The following is an 11,348-nucleotide window of genomic DNA, read 5'->3' as shown; positions in this document are numbered from 1 at the left end:
AAAGTTTTTAAATTTTAATGAAGTCCAATTTTTTTTTTTTTTTTTTTTTTTTTGCAGTAAGCGGGCCTCTCACTGTTGTGGCCTCTCCCTTTGCGGAGCACGGGCTCCGGACGCGCAGGCTCAGCGGCCACGGCTCACGGGCCCAGCCGCTCCGCGGCATGTGGGATCTTCCTGGACCAGGGCACGAACCCATGTCCCCTGAATCGGCAGGCAGATTCTCAATCACTGCGCCACCAGGAAAGCCCTGAAGTCCAATTTTTTATTTTTTCTTTTATAATTCATGCTTTTTGTGTCTTATTTTTTAAATCTTTGCCAAACCCAAGGACACTAACATTTTCTCTTATGTTTTCTTACTGAAAGTTTATAGTTTTAACTCATATTCAGGTCTATGATCCATTTTGAGTTAGTTTTGTAAAGAGGGTTGTGGTTCATTGTTTTTTGCATATGGTAACCAATTATTCCAGCACTATTTGTTGAAAATGTTTCTTTTCCTCATTGAATTGCCTAGGTATCTTGGTCAAAGGTAAACTGGCTATGTGTGTGGCTCTATTTCTGGACTCTTCTATACCATTGATCTGTTTATGTGTCTTTACATGAATATCACAACTGTCTTAATAACTATAACTTTATAACTAGTCTTGAACTCAATGTAGATCCTTTAATTTTAACTTTTTCGAAGTTGCTTTGGCTACTCTAGATCGTATGCATTTCCATATAAATTTTAAAATCAACTTGTAAATTTTTACCCAAAAAACTACTAAAATTTTGATTTGTATTACATTGAATCTACAGAGCATTTTGGGAATAATTGTCATCTTAACAATATTGAGTATTCCAATCCATGATATAGTTCTCCATTTTTTTAGATCTTCTTTAATTTCTCTCAGCAATGTTTTGTACTTTTAAGTGTACAGATCTTGCACACATTCTGTCAAATCTATCCCTAAGCATTTCATATTTTATGCAATTATTAATGATATTTTATTTCAATTGCAATTGTTTGTTGCCGTTATACAGAAACTGACCTGATTTTTGTACATTAACCTTGCATCCTGCAAACTTGCTGAAATCACTTATTAGTCCTAGTAGCTTTTTTGTAGATTCCTTGGGATTTTCTATACAAGCAATCACGTTGTCTGCAAATAAAAGCAGATTTCCTTATTCCTTTTCTGGAATTCTTTCATTTCTTTTACTTACATTATTACACTGCTTATAACTTTCAGTACAATGTTGAATAAAAGTGGTGAGCGTGAATATCCTTGTTTTATTCCTGAACTTAGGAAGGAAGCATTTAGTCTTTCACAGTTAAGGATGATGTTGACTACAGTTTTCCAATAGATGTCCTTCATCAATTCGAAGAAATTCCCTTTTATTCCAGGTGTGCTGAGAAGTTTTATCATGGAGGTCGTTGGTATTGAGTTGTATCAAGAGATCTTTCTGCATCTATTGAGATGATCATATAGTTTTTCTTTTTTAGTCTATTAATATGGTGAATTACATTAATTGATTTTTTAATGTTAAATCAATTTTGCATTCTTGGGATAAACACTACTTTGCCAAGATGCATTATCCTTTTTATGTATTGCTGACTAAAATTTGATAAAATTATAGTAAGAACTTTGCATTTATCACCGTAAGGGATATCGGTCTCTAGTTTTCTTTTATTGCAATGTTTTTGTCTGGTTTTAGCATCAGAGTGGTATGGACTGAATGCTTGTGTCCCTACAAAATTCATAAGTTGAAATCTTTTTTTTTTTTGGCTGTGCCACACAGCTTGTGTGATCTTAGTTCCCCAACCAGGGATAGAACCCAGGCCCTCAGCAGTGAGAGCATGGAGTCCTAACCACTGGACCGCTGGGAAATTCCCTCATATGTTGAAATCTAATCCCCCATGTGATGGTATTTAGAGGTGGAGCCCTTGGGAGAAAATTAGGTCATGAGCGTGGAGCCCTCATGAATGGGATTAGTGCCCTTATAAGAAAAGACCAGAGAACTAGCCCTCTTTCCACCATGTGAGAGTACAATGAGAAGTTAGTCATCTGCAACCCAGAAGAGATCCTCACCAGAACCCAGCCATGCTGGCAGTATGATCTCACACTTCCAGTCTCCAGAACTGTGAGAAAAAATTTCTGTTTTTGATAAGCCACCCATTTTGATAAGCCACCCATCTATTGCCTAGGACTAAGTAGAGCTATCTGGAGTATGGTACCAGGAAATTTGGAGGTGATAAAAATGTTCTATATAGTGGTTACATGGGTGTATAAATTTGTCAAAATGAGCCCCCCTAATTGATGCATTTTATTGTATATACTAAATCTCAATAAAGATTTTTTTTCCCCCAGTTTTGAGGATGGTTAACCAGCTAATGGGATAGACGGTGGTGGACATTTCCTTGGTTTTAGCTGTTACCATTGAGGGAAAGAGAAAAATTGGGACTGGATTGCATTATAATGAGAAAAGAGGCCCTGCTGATATTTACCTCTGAGGAGGGTTCACTTTTTTTTTTTTTGGCCGCATGTCATGCTTGTTGGATCTTAGTTTCCCACACCAGGGATTGAACCTGGCCCCCGACAGTGAAAGTGCCGAGTCCTAACCACTGGACCACCAGAGAATTCCCAGGGTTCACTCTTTGAGTGGAGGTTAAGCTGTGGCTTAGCTGAAGGCCCAGGTTCTGGGATTAACACAGAGGCGGTGCTCACAGGTTGGGGGGTGCTGACAACCACAGCACAATGGCATTTCTATGTGAGCTCTTCAGAGCCTTTACCCAACTCCATCTGGCCCAAGTGGCCTTGAGAAAAGGGAATTCAGCTGGGGCTTTGTGCTCAAACCAGCTTGGGCCTCCCTCTGCTTTTTCCTATCTCCTCCAAGAAGGAGGTCGCTTGCTCTGGCCTGGGGTGGGGAGATTCAAACCACCAAACTTTGGGGCGTCACGCATATCTCTCCTTCACAAGAAGGTGGTTTCTTCCACCGCATCCAACTTTACCTGCCCTTTAGATCCCCTTGAACAAATCACTGACCCGATGAGTCTTAATACGTGAACGTCTTACTTTCAAGTCACAGTTTAACTTGGTGCCTCGAAAGAAGTTATAAACACTAGTCTTTCGTTCAGGTGACTTAGGGCCACAGCAGACCCAGGAACTGACGAGCTGAGGAGGCAAAGGGAAGTCTGTCTCCTCCCCCTGCACCGAAAGACAGGAAACAGGTTGTGGGAGGGAGAGGCCTCAGCTCCAGTGCCCCTGCGAGATCCTGCCCCATGGCCTTCAATGACCTCCTGCTGCAGGTTGGGGGGCATCAGCCACTTCCAGCAGATCCAGACCACTCTGTTGATTCTGCCCCTGCTCCTAACATTTTTGCACAACACCCTGCAGAACTTCACCATTGCCATCCCCACCCACCGCTACCGCTGCCGCCCGCCTGCCGACACCAACCTCAGCAAGGACGGGGAGCTGGACGCCTGGCTGACCCGGGACGGGCAGAGGCGGCCCAAGTCCTGCCTCCGCTTCACCACCCCCTCAGCCGGGACCATCCTTTCCCAATGGCACAGAGACCAACAGCACGGAGGCCACAGAGCCCTGCACCCACGGCTGGATCTGTGACAATAGCACCTTCCCTTCCACCATCGTGACTGACGTGAGGAGACCTGGACCTCCTCCTTCCAACCCCTGTGTCCCCATCTTACCATCCCCCCCGCCCGCCCCACACACACAGACTGTGTGAACCTGACCTGAGTTTGTCTGAAGACCCTGGAGCTATGAAGAGCTCTGCCTAAATGCAGGTAAGAGAACAGGGGTTGGAGTTGAGGTCTTCCTGGTAGAGGAGGTTATGGAACTCCTTGCAGAAAGCTGCTCCCTGCCCCTCCACCTCCACCAGAGAGAGAGATACTATTACTGGAGTTTGATATTCTACTTTGGTTTCCCTGAGAGGTTGCAATTCCACAGGGTAGGGAGGTGGGGCGGTGGTACAGAGGAAGCTAGAAAGGAGGCATGCAGATAGTGGAGGGCAAAGAGGGTATTCCTGAGCAGGGGATTCTGGGCTCAGAGTCCTAGAGACAAAAACAATTTCCTGACTTCATCTAGAAATAGCTCTCGGCAGCTGGGGCCAGGAGATGGAGAGCAGCCAAGGAACTAAGATGGGAAAGAGAACAGGGTTATGGGAGGGTCCTTTCATCTCTAGTGATTTAACACCCCTCCCCCGAAACACACACACAGTCGACTATAGAGTCTCCCTGGCCTGCTAAGTGGTTCATCCGGCTGAATTCTGCACTTTGTAGCTGTCACATGGATCGTGCTCCTAACATCTGTTCTAGTCAATGATCTTTTGGTTGCAAGGAAGAGAAGCTCTCTCAAGTCAGATCATGAGAAAAAGGATTTCAGGGAATCCAAGGGCAGGAAACCAAGTGTGTCCAGGCCTCATGGAAACTGGAACCAGGGACTGGAGCACCAGAGACATCCCTATACACTTACTCTGTAACTCTCTCCGCAATCCATTTCGTCTGTGTGCCCATTTGCAAGACAACCACTGGTCCCAGCTCTGATCCATTACCCCTCAGATTTAGGGCCTACCACCAACCAGAACATTTCTGTGAATCTTAATTCAAATTCTCAGAAAAGGCTTCAATTGGCTCAGCCCGAAACACTGTTGAGCAGCCCCATCCCCAACCCGGCAAATGGCTCAGGTGTCCATACTTCATCTAATCATCATGCCAAAGGACAGTATAGTGGGATTACGTGACCCCTTGCCCTTTAGTCAGGGCTCTGCAGAAAAGATGCCCTGAGAAGAGGCTGTGGTCGAGCAGAGCCCCCAAACTTGCCTGATGCAGCATCTGTCTGAAAGTGATCAAAGTTAAGCCATACTTCCCACTAGACAGACCCAAGATGCAGAAGCAGAGGTGACAAAGGATGGCTATTCCTCCTCCCTCTGGGCATGCAGGCATCATATGCCATCCCCTCCCTGCATAGTTGGGGAAGGACCTTCTTCATTATTCTCCAGGCTCAACCCAAATTCTGAGACATTCCCCTCCACCCACATTAATGTGTATGTTATCAAGGCTTCCAATTCTGCTTTTCCATTTCCCTTCTTAAAACTCTACACTCTGGGCTTCCCTGGTGGCGCCGCCGTTGAGAGTCTGCCTGCCGATGCAGGGGACACGGGTTCGTGCCCCGGTCCGGGAGGATCCCACATGCCGCGGAGCGGCTAGGCCCGTGAGCCATGGCCGCTGAGCCAAAGCCCGCGTGCAGCAACGAAGACCCAGCGCAGTCAAAAATTTAAAAAATAAATTAAAAATAAATAAATAAAAGAGAAAGAAACCAAGGCTTGGACAGATGAAACAACTAGCCCAAGGTCATGGAAAGTGTAGGAGAACCAGGATTTGAATCTATGTCACGTGGCTCAAGACTGCACTCTGCTGCATAGACATCTATGCAGGGTATCTACCCACATATAACCACAGTTCTAAAGACTGCTGGAAATGCATTATCACCAATATAAAATAGAAAGGAATGGAGTATTTGATGGCGAGATTAAAATAGGGGCACAGAGGGCTTCCCTGGTGGCGCAGCGGTTGAGAGTCCGCCTGCGGGTGCGGGGGACACGGGTTCGTGCCCCGGTCCGGGAGGATCCCACATGCCGCGGAGCGGCTAGGCCCGTGAGCCATGGCCGCTGAGCCTGCGCGTCCAGAGCCTGTGCTCCGCGACGGGAGAGGCCACAACAGTGAGAGGCCCGCGTACAGCAAAAAAAAAAAAAACAAAAAAACAAAAACCAAAACTCTACTCTCTGCTTTCCAAGTTCGACAATACTCGGGGAACTATCAACCTAGCTGTTGTTCTTCTGTTCAAAACAGCAGGCAGTTTGATCCAAAGCTCAAATTTCCTGCCCTCTGGAACAAAGAATCTGGGTAAGTGTGCACCTCAGCTTTCCTTCTAAATGGAGACCCGGTAGTAATCTCATCATTTTTGGTTTCAGCGACTGACAGAGCCAGATGCACACAGTTTTCCTGAGTTGTGGGGAGATGCCAAGAATAATCTAATCCTCTTCCAACAGGTACTGTGAATGGGACCATTATCCACCACCACACATGGACATATAGGGCACTAAAAGGCCTATTTCATAAACACAACCAGGATACTTCTTCCTTGGGCCAATAATGCCAAAGGCTGCACCAGAGACCATTTCATTAGGATACTAGGCAGCTTACATGCATAACCTAACGTGAAGCTGGGCCTTCTGAGTTGTGAAGCAAATGAAACGGCTCACAAGTTATCAGGGGTTGCTTAAGCAAGAAGCTTAGCCGCAGTGAAGGTACTCCACCCAGGCCACATGGCTGTATCTAGTAGACACAATGGCACAGGTCACCTGAGAAAGACAAGTCCCAGCCTGCCCCTTGGAAAGAACTCCCAAATGGCCCAGTATCCCAAAGGGATACTTCTGCACTCTAAATGCAAAGCAAAAAAGAAATAAATATAATAAGAAAAAGATGCTATCTCTAGGTTCTAATAGAAACTCTGTCTGAGCTCTTCTTATTTTCTTCTGAATTCAGGCATCCTAAGTAATAACTTGCAGCTTCTATCTGAACTATATTAGTCAGGACTCTTGTTTGCAAGTGGCTGCAATTCAGCTCAAGCTAATCGGAGCATGAAAAGAGTGTATAAAGGCTCCCATAACCAAACCACAAGATGGACAGAGGCAGGGCTTGCTCTAGGAGCAATGGGAACCAGGGCCATGCGAGCAGGACCCGTGCTGGCTCTCATCTTTACTTTTTCTTTGCATGCTGGGCATGTGACTCTGCCACGGATCCTTCACAACGTGGCCACTGACCATTCTGGGCTCGCTCCCAATAACTGTCTCTCCGCTTCAACTTTGAAAAATTCTAGGAAAGACTTATTTGCTGGCCCGGGTCAGGTGCCCACCCCTGGGTCCAATGACTGTAGGGCAGGGAGGGCGTGAGTTGTTATGAATGACCGGCCTGAGCCTCCCGTTCACTTCTGTTCTGCAGATGAACAACAGTTACCATTTCACTGCTCTGTTTCCTGGTGCCACTGTCATTCGTTTTCTCTGTTTCTCTTTTTCTTTCCCCTGAGGCCAGTCTCACAGCATCTGTCATTTATCACAGGCTTTATCAAGTCAGCAGTGCAGAGCTTTCCTAGGCAGCAATTCTCTGAGTCTCCCTCAAATCTACCACTGCCTATTCCCAGACTTTGGTTCCTGTTACTGATAAAGTAATTCTATATACATGAGGCCCAGGAGCACACAAATATACGATCTTCAAGAGTCTCAGGTGCACATGGAGAGAATATATATAGTAAAAGCCAGTGCTAATTCTAAGGTGATGTAAGCCCCATCCAAATTGTTGCTTTTACAGATGACAAGCGCCTTAGGGCAGAACAGAGGCAGAAAAATTCTTTCTGAGTACATATTCTATACTCATTTATCAATTTCTATTCTGGACTACACCCAGATTTCATCACCGGACTGCATACAGATTTTGTTCTCTTTGCACGCCTTGGTTCTTTTTTTTTTTTTTTTTTTTAAACAAATCCTTATTTTTCCATTTTCTCTGAAATCGATAAACCTATTTTTTTCATTTTATTGATGTATAGTTGATTTACAATGTGTTAATTTCTGCTGTACAGCAGAATGATTCAGTTACACATGTGTATATTCTTTTTCATATTCTTTTCCATTATGGTTTATCACAGGTTATTGAATATACTTCCCTGTGCTACACAGTAGGGCCTTGTTGTGTATCTGTCCTATATACAATAGTTTGCATCTGCCAATCCCAGACTCCCAGTCCATCCCTCCTCCATCCCTCCTCTGACTTCTTACCCCTTTCCTACATCCTCTTGTTTCTCATCTTTCCATTCCTCGGTTCTGGTCTATCATATCCCTAACTCCTCACTACAGTGTGTCCCACACGCATCTCCACAGTAGTATTTCATTCACAAGTTTCCATTAAAGTACTGTTAAAAATGAATTCCCAGTCTGACACAGCCCCAAAATCTTTTTAAAATAAAAATTATATCAGATAACACAGAGAAGTACGGAATAGCGGTTATTTGAATAAAACAGCAATAAAGTCCATTGCTCTTTGGAGAAAGTGTTCAAATGCCAACCACCCAAATTTTACATCATATGGTGTGTGCACAGGTTATTAAAAGTCTCACAGTAATAATTAAATTCACAAATAAGGATTTCTCTCCAATCAGATCAAGATTATCAAGTAATTACACTTGAAGGGTGAATTCATTTGGATATAAACACATCTTAGTGTTCCCTAAACGTCCGGGTCATCCCTGCCCCCTTTCCTTTTTCTTCTGTTAACAAAAGAAATGAGTTTTAAAATCCACTCAAAAGTATACAAAAATTAGCTTTTATGTAAAGGAAATACCACACCTATTTGTCATTTTGATTTAAGTCACATCCTTTAAGTCACATCCGTCAGTGTGACTTTTGATTTTAGTATGATTTTCCTGCAGGCTGTAGAGCTGTTTTACTCCACCTAGAAAGGAAGTACTTTTAAAAGGAGACTTTTTTTTCTTATATTCATTAAAAAGAGCAGCAAAATTTAAACTATTAGCTGAGGTATCCAACTGCCACTTATTCAGGATTGCAAATAACTACAACCCTCTCAAATTTGCTTATGGAAAGTTAATGGAAGGAGGCAAAGGTATTTCACAGAACCCAAAATCAAGAACTTGAGCCCAGCCTTATGAAAGACTGGGATCAGGTGGTTGAGGAGAACCAGGAGAGCTAACTCTCTATCTTTACCTCTCTGACTTCCCTCTGACTAAATTACTGCATTCTTTTCCCCTATGCCCCTCCTTCCCTCCCCTTCCCCCCTCCCTCCTTCTCCCCCTCCCTCATCTTTTTCTCCTTTTCCCTCTCCCTTTCCCACTCTCTCTCTGTCTCATGATTTCTCAGCTCCACTTCCACGTCATTCCAAACTTGGTCCTCCCACCCCAACTCTGGGTGTCCTTACAAACCTTGCTTCTCTGAGTCGCTTTTCCAAATTTGTAAGAAAAAGAACCTGGGGGGGCTTCCCTGGTGGCGCAGTGGTTAAGAATCCGCCTGCCAATGCAGGGGACACGGGTTCGAGCCCTGGTCCGGGAAGATCCCACATGCCGCGGGGCAACTGGGCCCGTGAGCCACAACTACTGAGCCTGCGCGTCTGGAGCCTGAGCTCCGCAACAAGAGAGACCGCGACAGTGAGAGGCCCGCGCACCGCGATGAAGAGTGGCCCCCGCTCGCTGCAACTAGCGAAAGCCCCCGCACAGGAACGAAGACCCAACACAGCCAAAAATAAGTAAATAAAAATAAATTTTAAAAAAAGAGAAAAAAAGAAAAAGAACCTGGGGACTTCCCTGGTGGTTCAGTGGCTAAGACTCAGTGCTCCCAATGCTGGGGGCCTGGGTTCAATCCCTGGTCAGGGAACTAGATCCCACATGCCTCAACTAAGACCCGGCACAGCTAAATAAATAAATATTAAAAAAAAAAAAAAAAAAAACCTAATTAGCTCTGTCCAGCTCCAGGGTCAGTTTTTTTCAGCTGCACCCGGGGAGGGACAGGTTAAAGAGCCCTGAAAGAGGGGGAGGGGTTAGTGCTCAGAAAAGGGCGAGTAGTCTAAGCAGTCATCCCAAAAGATACCTCTTACATGTTTGGAAATAACTTGAATCATTCTCACCAGGAGAAGCTGATGAGAAAGATTGTGTGACTTAGGGAGGCAAGCCCTCCTTATGTGCTTGTCCTAATCCAAGACCCTCAGCCCACCAGGAGAGAGGGAATGGGCTGCTGTGGGGCTGGCCCAGCCCTCCTTGACCCCAGTTCTTCCTTCCTCACAGTGGGACCTCGTGTGCACACACAAGACCTTGCCACAGCTGAGTCAGTCCATCACCATGGCAGGAGTACCGGTCGGAAACTTGATGTTGGCGATCATGGCAGACAGGTCAGTGGTGAGCAAAGTTGGATCAAGGAGCAAAGGCATAAGCCCTCTAGGCTGGACACAGAGGGGAGACTGGCATCCCTGAGAATCCAGAGAGGGACACAGGACTGATCCACCCAAGCCTGACCATATCTGGAAAGTCTGTAGGAATCACACAACCATCCATCAGCACTTTCCATGTCTTGCCTCATTTCAATTCCTCCTCACAATACCCTTGTGAAGCCAGCATGAATGGTACTATTAACTACATTTTACCAATGAGGACACTTAGGTCCAGGCATGTAGGATAACTTGCCCAAACTGCCTAGAAGGAACCCAAGAAAATTATGTTGTTAATTCTGAGGAGTGGAATTGAAAAGAAGAGAACTTTTCACTTTTCATTACTATATTATTTGAACTTTAATGATAATTCATTACCTTTATAATTGTATAACGTAAATAGTTAATGTTTACTTTTTTAAAAAGTACAGTCACATAGCTAATAAGTGGCAAATGCAGGACAAGAATCCAGATTTTCTGACATCCTGAAGAAGTCACCTCCTACCACTCTGCCTTGTAGGTGACATGTGAGTGTCACAGAAACAAAGACCTAGGAATCAATAACAGCTAGAGACAAGTCTCAGATCAGCCATAACTGTGTACCCATGAGGAGATTATACAAACTCTCTTAGACTTGGTTTTTCCTTCTATAAAATAGGGGTTATGGTGAGGCTTAAATTAGTAGCTGCAACTCAGTATTAATACCCTAAACTTGACTATCTTCCAGGCCAAGACCATAAAAAGATCATGGGATGAATAATAGGAGGCAATTTTCTAAAGAATAATATCTAAAAATATTATAAATGTCATAGCAGATCAAAGACACAAAATCAGCTTTATTATTCATAAAATATAAGCCACAATCATATGCATTTTGCAAAATTATAAACATTGCATAGGTTTCCCAAAAATAAAAATCACTGCTTGTGTAACATGATGAAATAATAAGAAAAAGCTGGTAATGTCAACAACCCCTTATTACAACAGAAAAGAAGGCCCATCTAGGAGAGAACAGGTGAAAACTGTTACAAAAGGGAGGTTATGTTGATACAGCCACTATGGAGAACAGTATGGAGGCTCCTTAAAAAACTAAAAATAGAATTACCATATGATCCAGCAATCCCACTACTGGGCATATACCCAGAGAAAACCATAACTCAAAAAGACACATGCACCCCAATGTTCATTGCAGCACTGTTTACAATAGCCAGGTCATGGAAGCAACCTAAATGCCAATCAACAGACGAATGGATAAAGATGTGGTACATATATATATATATATATATATATAATGGAATATTACTCAGCCATAAAAAGGAAAGAAATTGGGTCATTTGTAGAGACGTGGATGGATCTAGAGACTGTCATACAG

The 11,348-nt window shown here is 44.1% G+C and overlaps 1 protein-coding gene across 1 annotated transcript in view; it reads left to right on the top strand.

Annotated features, from left to right (window-relative positions):
* Positions 1 to 3,253: 3,253 nt before the first annotated feature.
* LOC102985432 (solute carrier family 22 member 6-like) overlaps positions 3,254 to 11,348 on the top strand; it is a 32,688-nt gene continuing 24,593 nt past the window's right edge. Inside the window, 4 exon segments of the mRNA XM_024133446.1 lie at positions 3,254 to 3,283; positions 3,285 to 3,509; positions 3,511 to 3,630; positions 9,837 to 9,940. Coding sequence (XP_023989214.1) covers positions 3,254 to 3,283; positions 3,285 to 3,509; positions 3,511 to 3,630; positions 9,837 to 9,940 — 479 coding nt within the window.

The sequence above is a fragment of the Physeter macrocephalus genome, chromosome 16 (genome assembly GCF_002837175.3).
Source record: "Physeter macrocephalus isolate SW-GA chromosome 16, ASM283717v5, whole genome shotgun sequence".
In the NCBI taxonomy this organism is placed as follows: Eukaryota; Metazoa; Chordata; class Mammalia; order Artiodactyla; family Physeteridae; genus Physeter; species Physeter macrocephalus.
This window is presented reverse-complemented; position numbering and strand designations above follow the sequence as displayed.